Source organism: Sander lucioperca, chromosome 24 (genome assembly GCF_008315115.2).
Source record: "Sander lucioperca isolate FBNREF2018 chromosome 24, SLUC_FBN_1.2, whole genome shotgun sequence".
NCBI classification, from domain to species: domain Eukaryota; kingdom Metazoa; phylum Chordata; class Actinopteri; order Perciformes; family Percidae; genus Sander; species Sander lucioperca.
In genome coordinates this window covers 4,562,581-4,584,986 of record NC_050196.1, presented here as the reverse complement: position 1 = coordinate 4,584,986, position 22,406 = coordinate 4,562,581, and the positions used below count along the sequence as shown (strand labels likewise).

The 22,406-nt window shown below is 42.5% G+C and overlaps 2 protein-coding genes across 5 annotated transcripts in view; one reads left to right on the top strand and one right to left on the bottom strand.

Annotated features, from left to right (window-relative positions):
* The window catches only part of LOC116058582 (gastrula zinc finger protein XlCGF57.1-like), a 308,880-nt gene that overhangs the window by 2,321 nt on the left and 284,153 nt on the right, over nucleotides 1–22,406 (top strand). Inside the window, exons 2-3 of one of the 3 annotated variants that reach the window (XM_031311471.2) lie at nucleotides 8,610–9,794; nucleotides 13,747–13,752. The exons of 1 other annotated variant lie outside the window; for it this stretch is intronic. In XM_031311471.2, the coding sequence (XP_031167331.1) occupies nucleotides 8,610–9,794; nucleotides 13,747–13,752 (1,191 nt within the window). Of the gene's footprint in view, nucleotides 1–8,609; nucleotides 9,950–13,746; nucleotides 13,753–22,406 lie in introns of those variants that run through there. One more of the 3 variants, XM_031311469.2, reaches the window with a different exon arrangement.
* LOC116058583 (zinc finger protein OZF-like) overlaps nucleotides 1–22,406 on the bottom strand; it is a 228,922-nt gene that overhangs the window by 173,524 nt on the left and 32,992 nt on the right. The gene's annotated exons all lie outside the window — the stretch shown is intronic.

The window sequence follows — 22,406 nt, the reverse complement described above, 5'->3', positions numbered from 1 at the left end:
CCAGTGCCATGTCTAAACACTGCCGGCCGTCGCGTCAAAAAAACAACAACAGACCGGCCCACCAATTAGCCAATCCGGGCCTGATTCATCAGGTTTTGTACGTCCGTTTGAAAATGATGCTTTATTTTCCACATGTTAAGCAGGGGGGGGCCTTCCTCTGGAAATTTGTGTGCTTTTAACACTTCGTTCCCTGCATTCTGATGACTTTGTACGCTAGTTTGTGCTTTTATTGCATTCATTTATGGTGGAAATGTCTTATGTAAATGAAAAGATTCAGGCGCCACGTAACAATTCAACCTGAAAAAAATATAATTATATGGATTATAATGCAGTAAGGCTCTCAGTAGGGCTGATGTTCCAGGTCGGTTGGTTAATTAGTTGGTCGACATGCTCTCATACGACCAAATTCTCATTGGTCGGGCAATCGCTGCTGGTACTTTCGTGAGGCTGCCTGTCCACCAAAGCATTTTTTCCTAGCTGTAAATGGCAGGCAGGCGCTCTTCTGAAAACGCCCAGCTGGAAGCGCCAGAGCACTTTGGAAGCACAGCGTTTTTTCCCCCTGCTAATATAGCTGAAGTAAAAATGACGACGGCTATACATCCGTCGTCGGTGGTCAGCATCATACATATGGGCCGGCACAAGGTAGAGTACTTGCTGTGGATAATGGTAAGGCTAAAGCATGTACAGTAGGTAGAGAGGACAGATGTATACGGTCCAGCAGGAGCGAGCGTCTCACTCGCATTTGCAACTAAAAATAGTTGTTTGCGAACTTTAACATGTATTTAGTGGCATGTGTGTGGATACCCTAACGTTAGGGGATTTTCACCTCTGCCGTTTGTTGCAAACGTGGTGGCCAGTATCTCTCAAGAACTTCAATACACTTTTGTTTTACGTTATTGTCTTTGTTACTGGAGCACATACCGAACGTGTGTATCTCAGAGGAAATGTACTTTTGGCGCGCTATTATACAACCCCATTGCATTATATTGCAGTGAGCGTTGTCAGTGTGAACTTTTGAAAAATGGAACCACACTTGCGACCGCTTGATTGGCATTGCCCTGACTCACTGCGATTTGAACATGGTGCAGAGGCGACTTGCTACCGCTCCGCTTTACCGAATATCTGCTGCTCCCCATTCACATAACAGCGGCAGTAAAACTGTATTTCACACTATTAGGTAAAACTTTGCAATTAATCCAGGGCTCATATGCGTGTCAACCCCTAGGGGCAGTCTGTTAGACCATTACAACATCACCGAATGACAATTTATTGATCAATAGAAATTTTATTTCCAAACATTACACTTCATAAGGTTGGGCTGGGTCCGAATTGACTTGCCATTCGGTCCGGATGCCGCTTGGTCGTGTTCTCCTGCTTGGCGTGTAATTAATAGTAATATTCTTTTTTTGCACTCCTAAAATGAATTTTCAATTCAGGAGAACACATGCTTCTCGGAAAAAAAAAAGTTGAGATAGGAAGGGTCTAAGCTAGGATCTTTTCCAATTTGGTATTAACTAGGGGTGTGACGAGACACTTAACCCTAACCCTAACCCACAAGACGAGTAGAGACCCAATATTGGGTACCCAGTAGGGGTGCAACGGATCACAAAACTCATGGATCGGATCATGGTTTTAAGTCACGGATTAGATACATTTTCAGATTAGCACAAAAAGGGGGTGATTTATATGATTTATTAAAAATTTGAATAACAATAACTTAACAATAATGGCTTATTTCACCAGTAAATTGCTGTTAAACGACTTTAGCCCCTTCTGTGTTGTTTTTCCGGCAACAGAAGTGACCAATTTCTAGTTTGTGTCTTTTAGCTCATAGCTTTAGCGGCAGACTGTTGTATGTCCCGGTGTTGGAATCATGGTGGGAAATTAACTTTTTTGCCCACAAGCCACAGTGGCTGGTGGATGCCCAATTTTACCAGCCACTTATATTTTTTACCAGCCACTTTTTCCGGAATTCAAATTTATAAAAGAGTGCACTAGCATATTTTGAATTGCTTCAATACATTATTTTTTTTTATTGTTAATACATCTTTTAGCTCCAAGGTTTTAAAAGGCCATTTGACCGAAAAATGAAAATACGCTAAATCTTAAAAGTGGTGATTTCGTCCTAAATATGCTTTTAAATGAAAGTTTGACTCGGGTACATTCACAAAAAGACCCTAGGTTGCATTTTGGCGAGAGTTGCGCTTTAACGTTGCTTACTTACTTCTCTTCATCCCCTATGGGACATAAGGCTGCAAAGATCTCTCCATCGCATTTATTCCTTGGCAACATGCTGCTAATCTCCCTGTGACAGCTGCGTATTGTCCACCAGCTAGCAGGGCCGTTTCTAGCTTTTTGAGGGCCTGAAGGACAGCGCTGTTGTTACTAACTTGGCCTTTGTTTGTGGTGTGACTGATTCACCTCTAGTCTCTCTCATCTTTTCAGATGAATTTAAATAAAAAGGCTGATTGATCATATAATCATTTTCAAAACGTTCTAAACTGTTAGTGTTATTTCTGTTTCAAAAGGCAGCAAAGAATAACACTAAAATCTAGAGTGTTGCTGTAATGTCATACATTAGCAGTGAAATAAATTGATGCATAATAATCTTGATAATTGTGAAACCGTGATCGTTTGTCGTTGCAATCGTTGCCTCCCTAATCTGTAATAACAAAAATGTATTTCCACCACCACACAACACCTCCCTCTCTCTTTATCAGCACTTGGTGGTAGTTGGGACTAGGGCTGTCAACTTTAGTCGTTTAGTCGACTAAGCGGTCGATGCCGTCTTGGTCGACTGACATTCTCATTGGTCGAGCAGTTGCATATTTTATTTTATTTTTTTTCATTGATTTACTCCTTGATATTTATTCCTTTTTTATAAGCAGTTATATATTACTGTATTCTAAATATAATTAGCCTATGTTTTATCCCCAACTTTAAATGCTTTAATTTAGGCTATTTTGTAACAGCGCCACAGTTTAGCGCACCACGTAGAACACTCGGGAACCGCACCTGTGGCTGGCTGCACTGCTGCTTCGCGCTCAGTAAGGAATATAGGTAGTTTTGCTGTATTCATTCAGTTAGAACGCTACTTGTTTTGGCTTTAGTCGACAAAATGTCCAAGAAATCTAAATCTTTTGTCTGGCTGCATTTTACAAAAAAAGACGACAATACCGTGGAGTGCAAGCTATGCGGCTATAAAGCTAACTTACCATAGCTCAACGACCAATATGGCCTATCACCTAAAAGCGGTAAGCGAGATATACACGTGTCAGACAGCTTGCTATGTCTAATGTCGTCTAAAAGTTTATATATTTTATTGGTTATGTACTAGGCTCATCCCCAGGCCATGCCACAGGCGTCGGGAAGCACCCAGACGCAACTGGAGTTGGTCCATCCTCTGTCGGCGAAGAGAAAGGAAGACATCACTAAGGGGATTGTGCATTACATCGCTCAAGATATTACATTATCTAATTGCTTTTATGTAAAAAAAAAATCACTACAATTACCCCTACTATGAATATTATAAATAATGCTACGATTATATTTTTCTCAATGTCTATGCACACATACACATATTGTGTGTGTGTGTGTCTGTGTTTACTTTGTGCACACACATACACGTGCTCTCTCTGTTCAACAAAGATAGTCAAAAAACCAGATGTACAAAATGGTGGAAGACTTAAACAACAGATGTGACACCAGCTCAATTTATTTTAACACTACAGTAAAAGTACTAACTTTGCAGAAAATGTGTACTTTTCTGTCTGTGAAGTTACGAAGGAAAATAGCTGACGTTAGCCATGTTATCTGCCTCGGTAGCAGCCTGAAGTAATTACTTCACTATTGTTAGACATGCTGCGTTAACTCTCATAGCTGATTGCAAACGTTCAAAGACAGCCTTACGTTACCTTGAATTTGTTTGGGGCGTCTGTGCTTTTTCGATACCCGAAACATTCCCACATAGCCGGCTTCAGTCTTTTTAGACGTGTGGGAAGAGTTCGGGGGTTTCATCTCCTGCAGCCATCACACAGACACTCGCACCAACAACAGGAGGGGGAGGGGCCGTGATACTCTACGCTGCACATTGGCAGGCAGAGGGATTCCTGACCGGCACTTTTGGTCCGTGACGACTCGTAAAAAAACAGCTCATACCGCAGGAACGGTATAACGTGGAATGCCTTAAAGATACAATATACAGTGGGGCAAAAATGTATTTAGTCAACCACCGATTGTGCAAGTTCTCCCACTTAAAAATATGAGAGAGGCCTGTAATTTTCATCATAGGTACACTTCAACTATGAGAGACAAAATGAGAAAAAAAAATCCAGAAAAATCACATTGTAGGATTTTTAATGAATTTATTTGCAAATTATGGTGGAAAATAAGTATTTGGTCAATAACAAAAGTTCATCTCAATTCTTTGTTATATACCCTTTGTTGGCAATGAGGTCAAACGTTTTCTGTAAGTCTTCACAAGGTTTTCACACACTGTTGCTGCTATTTTGGCCCATTCCTCCATGCAGATCTCCTCTAGAGCAGTGATGTTTTGGGGCTGTCGCTGGGCAACACAGACTTTCAGCTCCCTCCAAAGATTTTCTATGGGGTTGAGATCTGGAGACTGGCTAGGCCACTCCAGGACCTTTTTTGAAATGCTTCTTACGAAGCCACTCCTTCGTTGCCCGGGTGGTGTGTTTGGGATCATTGTCATGCTGAAAGACCCAGCCACGTTTCATCTTCAATGCCCTTGCTGATGGAAGGAGGTTTTCACTCAAAATCTCACGATACATGGCCCCATTCATTCTTTTCCTTTACACGGTCGTCCTGGTCCCTTTGCAGAAAAACAGCCCCAAAGCATGATGTTTCCACCCCCATGCTTCACAGTAGGTATGGTGTTCTTTGGATGCAACTCAGCATTCTTTCTCCTCCAAACACGACGAATTGAGTTTTTACCAAAAAGTTCTATTTTGGTTTCATCTGACCATATGACATTCTCCCAATCCTCTTCTGGATCATCCAAATGCTCTCTAGCAAACCTCAGACGGGCCTGGACATGTACTGGTTAAGCAGGGGGACACGTCTGGCACTGCAGGATTTGAGTCCCTGGCGGCGTAGTGTGTTACTGATGGTAGCCTTTGTTACTTTGGTCCCAGCTCTCTGCAGGTCACTCACTAGGTCCCCCCCGTGTGGTTCTGGGATTTTTGCTCACCGATCTTGTGTGGAGCCCCGGATCGAGGGAGATTATCATGTATGTCTTCCATTTTCTTATAATTGCTCCCACAGTTGATTTCTTCACACCAAGCTGCTTACCTATTGCAGATTCAGTCTTCCCAGCCTGGTGCAGGTCTACAGTTTTGTTTCTGGTGTCCTTTGACAGCTCTTTGGTCTTGGCCATAGTGGAGTTTGGAGTGTGACTGTTTGAGGTTGTGGACAGGTGTCTTTTATACTGATAACAAGTTCAAACAGGTGCCATTAATACAGGTAACGAGTGGAGGACAGAGGAGCCTCTTAAAGAAGAAGTTACAGGTTTGTGAGAGCCAGAAATCTTGCTTGTTTGTAGGTGTCCAAATACTTATTTTACCGAGGAATTTACCAATAAATTCACACAATGTGATTTTCTGGATTTTGTTTTCTCATTTTGTCTCTCATAGTTGAAGTGTACCTATGATGAAAATTGCAGGCATCTCTCATCTTTTTAAGTGGGAGAACTTGCACAATTGGTGGCTGACTAAATACTTTTTTGCCCCACTGTATAACATTTCTGCATTAAAATGTCTAAAAACTATGTTATATATATTTTTTATGAGTTGTGTTCTTACATTATCCCAAATGTTTCCAATAAATGTCAAAGTCAGAGAAATCTGTTATTTTATTTTCAGACACGGAGCGTTTCCTTTAGTCGCCCGTCAGTGGCATCATATAACCTCTCACCCTCTAGTTACTCGTAACTTCCGTCAAAACACGGCACCCAGATGATATGTCCAGGAGTAATTGTAAATAATACAATGTCACAGAAAAAAATACTCGTAACCGTAATACTGCTTTTTTTTGCCACGCAGCATCATTTTGTGATTACATGCCACTTTGCAACACAGTAATACAACAGAGACCTTATTTATTGATACAATATTGATCCAGCTTAACGTTACAACTAGAGATGGCCCGATACCATTTTTTGCTTCCCGATACCGATTCTGATACCTGAACTTGCGTATTGGCCGATACAGAGTACCGATCCGATACCAGTGTGTCATATATTTTATTATGTTTTAACAACTGTATACTACTATCCATGTATGGATGTGATATTATTTGTTGTCAGTCTGGCTCAGATTAAACTCTTTGTGAAACATGAATGCCACAGAACTTTCTTTTATTATGCAGTTTGACAGTCGGTTATAACGGAAAAAGAACATAAATAAACTACTTTAACGTAGATTTTCTTTAGGGCTGTATTACATGTTATCGGATCGGTGCATAAACTCCAGTACTTACCGATACCGGCGTTTTAGGCAGTATCAGAGCCGATACACATCTCTAGTTACAACAATGTGCTGGTTGACACCAGTACGGTTGGGGGTAGGTGATGGCGCAGTGGATATGACACATGCCTTTGGTGTGGGAGACCTGGGTTCGATTCCCACTGCGATACATCAACCAATGTGTCCCTGAGCAAGACACTTAACCCCTAGTTGCTCCAGAGGCATGCAAACTCTGACACACACACACACACACACACACACACACACATATATATATATATATATATATATATATATATATATATATATATATATATATATAAATAATAGCAATTGTAAGTCGCTTTGGATAAAAGCGTCAGCTAAATGACATGTAATAATAATAATAGTTGACAAGTAGCTAACATTAATGCTAAAGCTTGGTGGATAACGTTATAGGTTTACAACATCGTTCAATATGCTCAAAGTTATTTTTAGTATGATTGTTTTGACCATGGTTAACAGCACTGGACTAACCCACGAATGAGTTCACCAATAACGTTAACATTAGCTGTATAGATAGACGATTAATCTAATGCTAATTTAGCCAGCTAGCTCTCGGGATGAGAGCTGACAACTGCCCCGGGATATATAACTAGCTAGTTAACGTTAGCCCCCAGTCAGCTAGAAGCCATGCCACTTACAGCAATCCCCCCGGCCAGCACTTAACTCCAGTGCCTGGTGCTTACGACGCTAACAGACCAGGGAACAGGGAAACAGACCAGATCAGACCCAGCACCTGAGTCACAACAGTGGCCATCCAAACGTTAGCTAGCTTACTACGTCTCCGTTAGCGCTACCAGTGTCTGTGCTGAAAATGTCCTCCCTGCCGAATTTCTCCCCCCTTTATGTTTAGCTGGCTTTACGGTTAGCTAAATTAACCCGACAACAGGTGGGTTAAGCACCAAAAGGAATAGTTAAGATTACAGAAAAGTGAAGAGGAGATCATTCCGGGCAGCTTGGAGATGTTCTGCTGTTGCACAACGGCTATCAAACGTCCTCGCCGTCGCGGAGATTCCCCCGGCAATCCCCACCCACACCTGTCTCTCAGCCTCGTTGAGTAGCACAACAAACCCCGTCCGTCCCGGTGTTGAAACCATCAAAAAGGTGACATTGATATGTGAAATATTTTGTGTTTTAGCTGCTGGCTAATGTTAGCTTGCTGGCTCACTAGCTAACTGGTCAGCTAACAATAAAAATCAAATCAAGGAAAACTTAATTATGTTGGGGAAACTGCAGCTATTTTATTAGAATAAACGTTACTAAACGTAACGTGAATAAACTTGAATGGGTAAACTCGTCCGTGAACAGATGCATTCTAACCAGCGAAGGTGTTTAACACAAAAAAAAACTACAACTCCCATAATTTCACAACAATTTCCCAATGTCATCAAAACTCTGTGTTTACCATCCATTATTTTGGTTGAGAGACCCCTAGCGGCAGAAAGTTACATATTGTACGTTTAAAACCGGTAACCGGCCCATGCCTACCACCCAACAGTTCCCTTTATGATCAGCACTAGCAAGTATACTAGTAGGACTTTTTTTTTTTTTATTGTATGGCTGCAGCTATCGGTTATTTTAGTAATCAAGGATTCTACAGATTATTCTTATTATAAGACATACTTTTGCTTCCCTAGTGCTCGGCTGTAGACAATCGCCTCCCCAGTTTCCGATGATTGCCTCTCTGACGGCTCTGTGTTAGCAAACCATCTGGCACGGAACAGGGCAGGTATGGAGGAAGACGTTTGTCATAGCATTTGCCGTAGCTAACATGAAGTCAAGGGCCTCATCTGCTCTGATCTGGTGCAGCCAAAGTTGTCCTACCTTCTAGCTTGGCAATTTCACCTGCCATACGGGCACAGCTGGAGAGCAGAGTTGAGGCTTTCAGACTGGAAGTGTACAAGCTCTTGGCTAAAAACTCAGCAGCGAGGGGGAGTTGTGCTCAGTAATGTACGATAGACTTTAGGGACCCGTGGTAAATCAGAGGATGTCATTATGAACCTGCGTCCAGAAGAATGAATGGAATTGGCTAAGTAGCAAATTATTGTTAAGATTCACATTAATGGTTGTTTGTGTTTTCAGCTTTACCTTCAGATGTCCAGAAAGTGATTGTTGGTGAAGAACATCAGCAGGAGTGGAGCTCCAGTCTGGACCAGGAAGAGACAGAGCCCCCACACATTAAAGAGGAACAGGAGGAACTCTGGATCAGTCAGGACCCAGAGCAGCTTCAAGGACTGGAGGAGGCTGATATCACCCAATTCCCATTAACTCCTGTCCCTGTGAAGAGTGAAGATGATGAAGGGAGACCTGAGTTGTCACAGCTTCATCAAAGACAAACTGTAGAGATGAAAACAGAAGCTAATGGAGAGGACTGTGGAGGACCAGAACCAGCCATTGACAGTTCGCCTTCGCAACCCGACGGTGACGACAAGAACGGAGACTCTTCTGAACCTGAGACTGATGACAGTGCTGATTGGAAGAAGACCAGAGAACCTCAGTCCGGTTTAAACTCTCTGAATAATGATGAAGTCCCTGTCTGTGAGTCAAGATGTGGTAGTGGTGAGAAAGCATTTAGCTGCTCAGTCTGCAAGAAAGCTTTTCCAGACAGTGCACATTTACAAAGACACATGAGAATCCACACAGGAAATAGACCATTTAGCTGCTCAGTCTGTAAGAAGGCTTTTACAATGAGTGAAAATTTACAGGCACACATGAGAATCCACACTGGAGAGAGACCTTTTAGCTGCTCCGTCTGTAAGAAAGCTTTTATACAGGGTGGACACTTACAGAAACACATGAGAATCCACACAGGAGAGAAACCGTTTAGCTGCTCCGTCTGTAAGAACACTTTTACAGATCGTGCACATTTACAAAGACACATGAGAATCCACACAGGAAATAGACCGTTTAGCTGCTCAGTCTGTAGGAAAGCTTTTACAATGAGGGAAAATTTACAGGCACACATGAGAATCCACACTGGAGAGAGACCTTTTAGCTGCTCCGTCTGTAAGAAAGCTTTCACAGAGAGGGGACATTTAAAGGCGCACATGAGAACCCACACTGGAGAGAAACCATTTAGCTGCCCATTCTGTAAGAAAACTTTTACAATGAGTGGACATTTGCAGCAACACATGAGAATCCACACTGGAGAGAGACCGTTTAGCTGCTCCGTCTGTAAGAAAGCTTTTACAGTGAGTAGAACTTTACATAGACACATGAGAACCCACACAGAAGAGAAACCATTTAGCTCTGTGAAGTGGAGCTCTAGTCCAGAGAACCTCAGTCAGGTTTAAACACTGAAAATGAATGAAGTCTCTAAACATGGTATACGATGTAATACTCAGTGGGTCCTTAAAAAGTTCAAAAACATAATAATTACAATTTTAGGCTTTGAAATGTCTTTAAATATGATTTTGATAGGTGTTGAAAATGTATTGGATTATGAAGTTAATGTGTCTGTTGGTATCCCATAAACTGGACTTCTTAGGAAATGAAAGAGCCAATCCATGCAACCCCAGCTCTCTTCAAAATGGCAGCTATTCTTAAATCGCAAGGAACTGCCACCCAACTCAGTCTCCCTTAAGTGTGAAGTGCTGTGACAACACCACCCCTAGGAGCGACCACTCTACTGCATCTCTCAGCAGGGGTCCAGATCAGCTCTTAGCTAAAGCGTGGTCTACTGAAAGTAGCCCGACACAGAAACTCTTCTCTAGCAGTTGATGCGAGTGCCTGCTTAGAGTAAACCACTTAGCATCATCTGTATGTACAAAGTCTACCAGCTAACCCTGAAACAAAAGAACAGAAGAAGTTATCACCTAGTTAACTACAAGACCTGAAGCTACCGGCTTCATCCAGCCGGCAGGATTGGGATGCAGCACAATAGAGACTGAATCATTTGACCTCCGAACCACAATTCTCCCAGCCTGGCTTTCTCACGAAACCAAGGAGCTCTTCCTCTGATAATGTAACCAACTGGGCCAGCATTAGCATGGCAGCAGCAGCTAAGCAAAGCTGTTAACTGTTAAAGCTCTGTTAATGTTCATGTGTTGATTTGCTTTAATGCCATGCAGACCTATGTTGTTGTAATGTTTGTTTAGCAGTCAAGTTGTTTCACTTAGTCAAATGTTTGTATGAAAAGAACTATACAAATGTAAAGGCTACAGTAGGCCTATTTTATATACACTTAGACACACACACAAACACACTATTATTAATGCGTGGACCTGTAAACTTAAAAATCATCCACCTTTCACCCACCTATTATTTTCTCCGATTTAGAGACCGGCACGGTCACTTCACTGTCCCTTTATCACTGTAGGCTCCGTTGCTTTTTAAATAATGTATTGTGTTGATGTAGCCTATGAGTGTTTTCTATAATGATTTACCTCTCTTTAATTAGAGAGGCTGCTTGTAAACATTTCCATGCACGCAGAAATGTCACTGCAGCTGATATCGCCGGACTTTTAAGAAGCAAAACCGGCGAAGTTATAAACTTGACAGCGACAAACAGAACTAGACCTTTTTACTTCTGAAATAGTCCTAATGGAGTTGCTGCTGTGTCTCAAGCGTCTCTCAGACACACTTTCAAACAAAGTGTCCGACAGCAGATCTGCTATGTTCACATTTTAGAGAATGTTAATAATATTTTCCTTGTCAATTGTGCATTATTTCACCCACATGCTATTAATCAGTGTTAATTTGTATGATCTGACCGGCCCGATCCGTAACGTTATACTAACTACAGGCCCGCGGATCATAGGCGTAAATCCCAGGGGGGTCGGGGGTTTGTCCCCCCCCCCCCCCCCAGAGATATCATTAAAAACCATGCTTGTAAATAACATAATGATGTATACTTAAAATATCTGTGTAAGTAGTAAAACAGTACAACCCCAAAAAAAAATGCTTTTTAAGTTTAGAAACATTGAGTCCCTCCCCCCCCCGCCTCACAGTGGTTTGGTCCACCGCCCGCTTGGGCGGACCACACCGGGAGAGAATGAGAGAACATACAACAGTAACGCTACAGTAACGTTAGTTGTGGAATGTAAGTAGGCTGTTCAAGGCTATTTCATTCACACTAAACATCGGATGAAGTTTTTCTTTTCTCAAATAGAAGTGATGCTGAGTAATTAATACATTTAATCATGACTAGGGCTGTCAATCGATTAAAAAAATTAATCTAATTAATTACATACTCTGTAATTAATTAATCGAAATTAATCGCATACATAATTAACGGTGCCTGAACCGATACTTTTTAAGAAAGTAAAAAAAGAAAAGAAAAAAAAGGGTACTAAACAACAGTCGGTGACATTAAAGAACGGCTTGTTTATTGCTAAGGCCATATGGTCAAAATGAAATGATTTAATAATAATGTATAACAATAACAATAACTTATTTCACTAGTAAATTGCTGTTGAATGACAAAAACAACCACCAGGTGGGAAAAGGACATTTACAATAATTAAAAAAAAATACAATAATAATAACATGAGGCTGTAGTTTACCAGTTTCATTGAACGCACCGTCTGTGTTGTTTTTCCGACGGCTAAAACACATTCAAACTACACCGTTCAGCGTTAGCTGTCAGCATTTTAACCGTGTTTAATCCAGCTACTAGCTAGCGGTAGGCTAACGTTAGCTGCTGTCGAGTATAGTGTTAACTAGCGTCACATGCAGCGGTGTTTGTGTTGCCTGTGTCGTCTTCAGAGCATAAGAGAGAAGAGCAGACATATCAGTGGCACCAGATTTCGGTAGCCAGGGTTGGCAGGAAGAAGATTTTTTACAAGTAAATGTTCCAATTAATGATCCAGGCAGCACATTCTTGTCTTCCTCCTTCATTTTACAGTCCAATGGTGGCTAGAACGGCTGGAATGGATTAATCTGCGTTATTTTTTTTAACGCGTTATTTTTTCTCAGATTAATTAATTGAAATTAACGCGTTATTTTGACAGCCCTAGTCATGACAAAAAAGTTTGCCATGTCAGTGTAATATAATGTAACGTTACCTAGCTTGTTGTTTAATAGCTTGTTGGATAGAAATGCACCCACTACAACAAACGTTAACGTGGCGATAAGCCGAACGTTATGTGTGTGTGTGTGAACTGATATTAGGGTTAATATTGAAGATCTACAGTTGTTTTGCTCAATATGATGTTAAAGCGTAACTCTCGCCAAAATGCAACCTAGGGTCTTTTTGTGAATGTACCCGAGTCAAACTTTAGTTTAAAAGCATATTTAGGACAGAAGTGCCACTTTTAAGATTTACCGTATTAACGTTTTTCGGTCAAATGGCCTTTTGAATGGGAGTGCTAGGGACACTTTTATGCTAGCCTCAAAATAGCTATTTTCATTCCATTTCCATAGCTCTACACCTTAACTACGCACAAGGGGTATACTAAATCTGTGGCTACTTGTTTTGATACGACTCGTTTTGACTGCCGAGGTGGTAGCGGCCGGAAACAACAAGAGCTACGGTGAGTTGTTCAAAACCTTTCTTTTTAGTAAACTCTGGGTACACAAACAATGTTCTCAACACTTTCGTTAAGGTCTAGAGCCCCTGGTGATACTTCGAACAAAATTTCATGCTGTGTTGAGCCTTCTGAGTGTTTTAAAAATAACGATTTTGAGGCTAGCATAAAAGTGCCCCTAGCACTCCCATTCAAAAAGCCATTAGACCGAAAAACGAGAATACCATCAATCTTAAAAGTGGCGCTTCCGTCCTAAATATGCTTTTAAACAAAAGTTTGACTCGGATACATTCACAAAAAGACCCTAGGTTGCATTTTGAGTTACGCTTTAAGTGGCCGATCAGTGGGTTTGCTGCAGTTAAATACAGCATATATCCTCTGTCCCAGGCGAAACCTAATATTTATGTGGAGGACGCAAGATCATTTTAGAGTTATAATCTGACCGCGTGGTGAACCTATGAACCTAACTTGTATTTACACATCTGACGTTACAGATTTGTGTTGTTGTTGCCCTGATAAAATGACAGAGAAAAGAAAAACCGACATAAGATCCCTTTTCAGTGCACCAAAACGCCAAGTCCTCATATCAAGACAATTTGGTAACATCTTTGTAAGAATGGGTGCTTATGGAAATACTAACGTCACTACGTCACAGGCAAAGGAGACCCAAAGAACTGAGGAACAGGGAGACCAGGGACAGTCAGGTGTAGAGTCTCAGGTGAGTGTGTTGAGCTTAGTTCATATTTTTGGAGGTGTGTGTACAAGTGTACAAAAGCATTGTATTTCTTTTATATGGGGACACTTTTTTTCAAAATAAGTCATAGTTTGAAGGTATTTTTTGTGGCTTGATTGTAAACAACTTAAAAATAAATAAATGCTTTTAAAGAAGAATATTTTGGTCAATTTAGTCAGCTTTTTCCATTGAGTCAAGAGAAACACTGAAAAGAAGGATAATGGTACAGTCTCCATGCTAGACTAATGATAGTATTAAGGCGTTCCTCTGTATAATTGTGGCTGTATTATTTGTGTCCCCTTCAAAATTTGCTCTTCAGAAATTTTATTTCTGACCTGTTAGATGAGATTTACGCCCATGCCGCGGATGTTACTCTATTATCTCGCTCTCTCCCCTTTTCTCTCTCTCCTCCTGTCGCTCTGTCATGCCTCGTTGTTTACATGCCACGGGTAAAGCGACTTCCGCAGAGGATACTCGATTTTAACTCCTCCAAGGAGCCTCCTCGATCCTCGCTCCTCGACGTGCATTTCAGGAATTGGGACGTCCTTCAACATGGCGCGCTGAGAATGATTTCCGGATCACAAACCGGAGGATCGAGTAGTCGAGGAGGTACAAATTTGGAAAATGAGAAAGGCCCCTTTTAATAAGGGTGTCACCGAAATGAAGTCCCAATTTCGAATTTTGAATTAAAAAAATGGAATCGTCGATGCTGCCACGCCCCCATTTCACGTCCGGTCGGCTTGCCAAGCGAAAAAAAAAAAAACTTAGAAAGAAACAAACACGTGTGGAGGAGCTAATGAGCTTGATTTCTACACACACAGTAGCAGAAGAAGACCAGCTACACAAAAGGCACTCAGCTTGAGCGAAGCGCTGCTGGCCGGCACGAATGAGGTAAGAAAAAACAAACCGGAGTGAGTCGGTTCATTCTCCCGGTTCAGTGACACTACTCGGGTTAATTAACCGGCTCTTCGGTCAGCTCGTCAACACGCGTGTTAAAGTGCTGCGAGTCCGTCAACCTCCTCTAACTTGGCTACAGCCAGTCAAAAGATGGCACGGCAACTGCAGACGCAGGAGACCCATCGACACAACTTGAGCCCCCTCCTCTTTCACTGAAGTCGCCGGTGTGGAAGTATTTTGGATTTCCAGTGAGTTATGTTGACAATGTTCGCGTTGTCGACAAAAAAGCCACAGTTTACAAGCTCTGCTATGTACCATATTCTTCCACTGGCAGCACGACTAACATGGCAGTTATCTGTTTGGTATATGTTCAACTGTTCGTAAATAGTTTAAGACACTTAATTGTTCAGAGAAGATTATGGACATGGCTGTTGTTTTTTGTTTGTTTTGTTGTGAACTTGAATGTCATATTCTGTGACGAATACTGCAGTTACAAAAGAGAAACTAGATGGCAGGTTGTAGATGTGTTATTGTTACATTATGTTAATAAATGTCAAAAATTTGACAATGTAGTGTGGTAAATTGCGAACATAGTTCAGATCTTTTACTGGTTTTTAAATCTCTTAATGGTCTTGGGCCTTCTTATCTTTCAGAACTGCTTTTACCCTATGAGCCTTCGCGGACCCTGAGGTCCTCCGGTACTGGCCTTTTTGTTATTCCCAAAGTCCGGACACGCACTCACGGAGAGGCGTCGTTCCGGTACTACGGCCCCCCCGTCTGTGGAACAGCCTGCCGGAGGACCTCAGGGCTGCAGAGAATGTTCAGATTTTTAAGAGCAGGCTCAAGACCCACCTTTTTAACTTTTTAACTTAGCCTTTCCTTGCTCAGCCACATATTAGCTTTATTGTGTGGATGAGAGAGGGTGTGTGTGGATGTTGGTGGTGGGTGTGTGTCTGTGGGTGTCTGGGGATGCATTTATGTGATGGGGGGGGGGGGGGGCAATTGTTTTTAACTGTAAAGCACTTTGTGCTACATTTTACGAATGTATGTATGAAAAGTGCTCTATAAATAAAGTTTGATTGATTGATTGATATTCTATTGCATAAAAGTCTAGTCTAAAAATGGCATAGCAACCTGTGCTTTAAAAAAAAAAAAAAAAAAAAAAAAAAAAATGAAAAAATCGAGAATTGAATCTAACTCCATAAACCGTGACCTTAGAATTTGGAGAATCGTGACACCCCTACCCTTTAAGTTGCAGTTCTAGAATGTTATTACAGTTCTAGAATTTGAAGTTGTGGTGTAAGAATGTCAGGTTGAAGTTCTAGAATTTTAAGATGCGGTTCACGTCTTTCTTTAACAGGCCGCGAGGTCAGTCACAGATTTACTGATTTTACTCCACACTTTTAAGGCTCTTCATGGCCTGGCACCCTGCTGTATCTCTGACCTCCTGGTACCGTACACCTTGAGATCCTCGGGCAGAGGTTGTCTGTCTGTTCCGGGGGCCCGGCTGAAAACTAAAGGGGACAAAGCGTTAGCAGTCCCTGGAACGATCTGCCTGAGGATATCAGGTCAGCTGGTCATTTGTCCCGCCCTAACAGGTGCAAGAACACTAACAGTGGACTCAGGAAGATGTCAATCACTCAGTCTAACCACACCCACACAGTCCTGGGAAAGGTCAAATCAGCCACATTAACTATAAACACCTGTGTGGGTGTTCAGGGCCTGTAAGTCGATTCTTTAAAACATACTTTTATCAGAGAGCCTTTCCTGACTTTATTTGAGCTTGGACGTCTTTTATTTCTTTAAAATGTTTTTACCACTCTTACCTACATTGTACAGGGTTTCATACACCTACTATTTTTTATTAATTATTTTTAAAATCCTGATGTTTTTCTGACTGCTCTGTTTTATTGTGAAGCACTTTGTAGCGTGGATTTTGAAAAGTGCTCTATAAATGAAGATGATCATAATCATTGTTACAATTATTAAATAATAGTTTAGTTTTAAATAAAACGAGAACATTTAAGAGCAGGAATGTCTGTAGTAATATCCTGTAATACAATTGTTGAATTCTGTTTTTATTGAAAATAAGGCTATTTTATACTCACTGTAAACTCACTCCCACAAGCCAATCCACTGACTTTCTCCCCACATTGGAAACCCGTCTAAAAAGCTACCTCTTCAAACTCTGTGTAATTATATAGCATTTGTCTGTCGTCGTTTAGTGCTTCGTATTTCTGGTCGTTCTTTGTTGTGCATTTGTTTTATCTTATTATTTGTACATGTAAGGTGTTCTTTAGTGTCGAGAAAGGAACCCATAAATAAAATGTGTTATTATACAGGCTGCCTTTACAATAGCAGCCTGGGCAGACCTCCAGACAGCCGGGGACATAAAGACCCTGACACACCAAGCCGACGGCCGGGGACTAGCGGCGACGACGGCCGACTGTGGCGTGGCCTCTCGTCTGGCCTTGTCGCCTTTGTCTTGGGTTACACACAGCTTCTCCAGTGCAGGGAGGCAGCCGACAGTAACCGCCACACAGACCAGCTCCTACGACAACCCCCTCCACAACCACGACAAACCCCTCCACCACCACAGCAAACGTTTCTTCCGCCACCAACACCACGACTGCCACCACCTCTATCTGGCATCTCCATATCTTGTCCACCTGAAGCCCCCCAGGGGCATTTCTAGGACTTGAGGAGGTTCGGGGCTTAGCCCGGGCCCATGTACATGAACTGAATGCAATGCAAAACGGCGCTCGGCTTGCCCAGCTTGTTAGTAGCCAGTGTATGTTCATTTTAGCTGCCCAGTTTGTAGATGTTAGTGAGATGGCACCAACATTTGGCCTAATCATAACTGGCCTGGCAATCCAAAGGCCAAAGTTCTGTTTCCAGATTAGTGTGGTGACTTATATGATGCAGGGGCTCTGGTCTCAAAATGTGATTGTTGGTTCTAGTTTGGAGGGTGGAACTATCCCGCAAATGAAATGCATCAATGTGGAGTAGCCCTTTCCAAACAGGCACGTTTTAATGGGTCAATAGATATAATGCGTTTGATGGAAACCAGGGGATGGAGGCAAAGGAGCAAGAAGAGGAGGGGAAAGAGATTGCAAATAATTTATTTAATTACAAATTTTCACATTTATATTATTTATTTATTTTATGGTGGCTATTTATTTATTATGGCATCAAAAACGGGCTGACAGAAAGAATCCCATCCACCAACATGAGAGTTGTTAAAGTCTGTGCTCTGTCCTCTTTAAACACACCATCACCTTCCTGATTGCTGGCAGCTGGCTCTCGGTGCTGGTGACCTGGTTGTTGTAGTTTTAAAGTGGCAGCCATATTGGTTGTAGGCTGTTGCAGCCACCTTTCCTGGACATATCCATTGACATATATAAAATGGACCAACAGATCCCGTTGCTCTGGACGGAGACCAGAGAAGGATATTAGAAACACGTTTCCGGTGATGGCTGAGCGTTACTGAGCAGCCTCCAACTGAGAGAGACGACGTAGATGTGAAGTGAGCAACCTGTCTGAAAGTTGTAAGTCTTCTGGTAGCTGTGCCAAGAGAAATCTCAATCATTCCCAGTCTTGCAGAGACGGAGAGCGTAGGTTTATGTAAGGAGATTGTCGTGTTATTGGGCATAGATTCAAGCGACACATTGTAGAGCAACTGAACAGCATTTATTAATGCGTCATTCCACATAAAAAACACCTCAATTTACCTAACACCCGAGCACCTACTAGTTCTGGTACTTCCTGTTGGGCCCTTCATAATAAAACCCGATTACACCACATCCCCCTTTCTAGGAGATGAATGCAGACTTAAATGAACATTTACTGCATGAATGAAAACAATTTTTTTTTTTCTCTTTTACTTTTTACAACTTTTTGAACACTTTCTTTTTTATGTAACTCTTTTGTATTCACAAGTCCAGTCTTTGAGGTTTTATGACACATCTACCAAACCTGGTTCTGACAGGACCTGGGGAAGCTGCCTTTGGAGTCTTAACTGCAGACTCTGAACAGTTCGGTGTGAGCCTGGCGCCTTCCGTTGGTCTGACTGGTGTACTTGGAATTTGAACCCTTGGTGTGATTTCAGGCAATGGCAATAGATGATGCCTATTTCTCCTGATGACTCCTGAAGGGCTCTCCACGATATATGAGCGGGGTGTAGAATGAGGTGAGATGACAGTCCCTTCACTCTTGGTGTCCGTGATCCACACCGGTTGTCGTGGTGAAAGTTGAGGAAGATCTCTCACACGATGTCTTTTGTTATACACTGTACTGTCTTTTAGTCTCCTCTCTCTCTCTCCTCACCACTGTTGCCTCATTTGGCAGGCTGGGAATGAGCAAAGAGGGAAGCTGAGGATCTGGCGTACGAAGTCTCCGTCCCATCAGTAGTTGCGCTGGGCTGTATCCATTAGCCAATGGGGTCGCTCTATAAGCCCAAAGTGCAAGATATGGGTCTTTTGCTTTCTTTAGTAGTCTTTTCACAGTTTGGACATGACGCTCAGCCTCACCATTGCTTTGAGCAAATCTTGGACTGCTGGTTACATGTCTGAAACCGTATGCTGCTGCAAAGTCTTTGAACAGCTGGCTTGAGAACTGAGGTCCATTGTCGCTGTAGAAAAGCTCTGGAATGCCATGTCTGGAAAAGATTGACTTTAGGTGTACTATAACATCTTCTGATCTCGTGGGCGTCAGTTTTGCTAACTCCACAAATCTGGAATAGTAGTCCACCACCAGAACATAGTTACTGTTGTCAAGAGTAAAAAGATCAGCTCCAACTTTTTGCCAAGGTCTTTCAGGGAGCTCACTGGGCATTAAAGGCTCCACTGCATTGGCACGTTCCTTAATGCATATGGTGCCGTTTTTTACGAGCTCATTGATTTGTCCACTCAGACCAGGCCACCACACTGTCTCTCTAGCTCTCTCTCTGCACCTAGACATTCCCTGATGTCCCTCATGTAGGGCTACGAGAACAGAGTTGCGCATAGTGGCAGGAATCACGAGTCTGGTGCCTTTCAGTAACAGTTCATCATGTACAGTTAGAGTGTCTCTGTGCGGCCAATATGCTTTGATTGGACCTGTGAGCTGGCTGTAATCTGGCCAGCCTCTCTGATACAAAGACATGACTTCAGAACATGTGTTGTCTGTCTTTAATTGTTCCTTCAGTTGTGTGATGTACGTTGAGCTAGCAGGTAGGCTTCTGATTATTACATCGACGTAGATGTTTGTGTCAGCCATTAGATCTGCTGCAGCTTTAGAATCTGAATCTTGCTCGACCGGTGCGCGTGACAGGGTGTCCGCTGTGAAGAGTGCTTTGCCTGGAGTGTGTGAGATGGAGTAACTGTACCTCATGAGCCTGAGTCGGAACCACTGGATCCTAGGTGGAAGTTCGGTTAGGGCTTGTTGTCCCAGCAGACTAACAAGTGGCTTGTGGTCAGTTTCTAAGGAGAAGTGTCTTTAAATCTTTCACATCCCCACGTTAATCCAAGCGCCTCTTTCTCCACCTGTGCATACCTCTGCCCTGTCTCAGTTAAGGAGCGTGAGGCGTATGCTACAGGTCTCCACAGCTCACCTTCTTTTTGAAATAGGACTGCTCCGAGTCCGTAGGATGAGGCATCTGCCGACAGCTTAAGATCTTTGTTTGGATCATAGAGTGTGAGAACAGGTGTTGACGTCAGTTCACTTTTCAGCTGATCAAATGCTTTTTGTTGTGCATAGCTCCAAACCCACTGGTTTTTCTTTGAAAGCAGATCTCTTAGGGGCTTATCTTTTTCAGCCAGTCCTGGAATAAATTTACCTAACTGGTTGACCATCCCAAGAAAGCTGCGCACTTCGCTGACGTTTGACGGCTCTTTCATTGCTTTGACTGCTCTGATTCTGTCCGGGTCAGGTTGGACTCCCTCCGCAGACAAAATGTGTCCAAGGAACTTTACCTCATGCTTGCTTAAGTCACATTTCTCCATATTTAGTGTGACACCAGCCTCTTGCAGTTTGTGAAGCACTGTGTGAAGTCTGACATTATGTTCCTGCTGATCCTTTCCCCAAATGAGGATGTCGTCCATGTGACAAACCACGCCTGGGAGCCCATTGAGAATCATTGACATTCTCCGCTGAAAATGTTCTGGGGCTGAGGCTATTCCAAAAGGAAGTCTGTTAAAATGGTAGCGTCCGAAAGGGGTAATGAACGTTGTATAATGTGCTGACTCTGGTGACAATGGGACCTGCCAAAAACCTCTGTTTGCATCTTACTGAAGACGATAGCTCCAGCCAGGGATCCAAGTGTCTGTTCCACTGAAGGTAAGATGTACTTCTCTCTGCACACTGCTTCATTGAGGTGAGTGAGGTCCACACAAATGCGCACTGAGTCATTTTTGGTTGGCACTGGGACCATACCTGAGCACCATTCAGTTGGCTCTTCAACTCTGCTGATTACTCCCATGGACTCCATTTTTTCTAGTTCCTGTTTCACTTTTCCCAACAAAGGAATGGGGACACGTCTTGGTGTGGCCAGGGAAAAAGGAACAGCGTCAGGTTTCAGCTTAATAGTGTAAGGTTGCTGCATTAACCCCAAACCCTGACACAGCTTTGGGTATTTCTCATTTAACACTTTCATGTCTATGCTATCTGCTCTAGACACAAGGTTTAGCTTGACACTTGCTGGCCTGCTCAACAGCGCTATGTGCAAATCTTTGATAACATACACGTTTTCTTCTATTTCTTCTTCACCTTTGCACAATGTTTCTCTGCACATACCCAATACATGGAGAGGAGTGCCCCCAGGTCCAAACAATGGTCTGTCTGGTTTGCATAACTCTGTCTCATTTTGGTTTATACAGTAGTACATCTGGGCTGGGATCACTGAAACGTCAGCTCCAGTGTCTATCTTAAATCTGACCTTGTGGTTTCTGATTGTAAGATCTGCATACCAAGGATCTGAACCTGCGTCTACAGAACCAAGGAACATGGGTGTGTCCTTATATTTCTCTGTCTCTATCACATGCACAGATTTAACAGACTTACACACCTTACTGTAATGTCCTCTTTTACCACAAGTATGACAGGTCACATCTTTTGCTGGACACTGAACTTTAGCATGTGCAGGGGTTTTACCACATCTGTAGCAGGATCTCTCATTTGGTGTTTTGGACTTTGTTGTGTATTTTGGCTGAGTTGGGGACTTGCATTTTGGATACTGTGGTTTTGGATGCTGTTGTTTTCTGTATTTCACTGACACAGCATCAATGTCCACGGTGTTCTCTCCTCTAATGTCTGTTTGTTGCCTTTTTATGACTTCTGACTGCCGGGCTTGATTTACTGCCTTCTCCAGCGTCAAATCCTTGTCCATTTGTAATCTCTCAGCTAAACTAGTGTCTCTGAGTCCCACGACGAGGCGATCTCTTATTAACTCATCGTGTAGTGCACCGTAGTTGCAGTTTTCGGCCAAAGCATAAAGCGCGGTGACAAACGAGTCAACAGTCTCATTAGTTAGCTGTACTCTTTGATTAAACCGGGCTCTTTCATAGATAATGTTTTTCCTGGGCACGAAATATATGTCCAAAGTGTCTTTTACCGCTTGATACTGTTGTCTCTGCACGTCCGATAAAGCTTGACCTCGAAGAATGTCGTCCGCTTCATCCCCCATACAGTAGATGAGCGTGTTTACCTGGTTAGCCTCTGAGCTAAGATGCAGATTGCTGGCTAGACGGAATCTTTCAAATCTCCGTATCCACTTTTCCCATTGCTGAGGCTTAGAAAAATCAAACG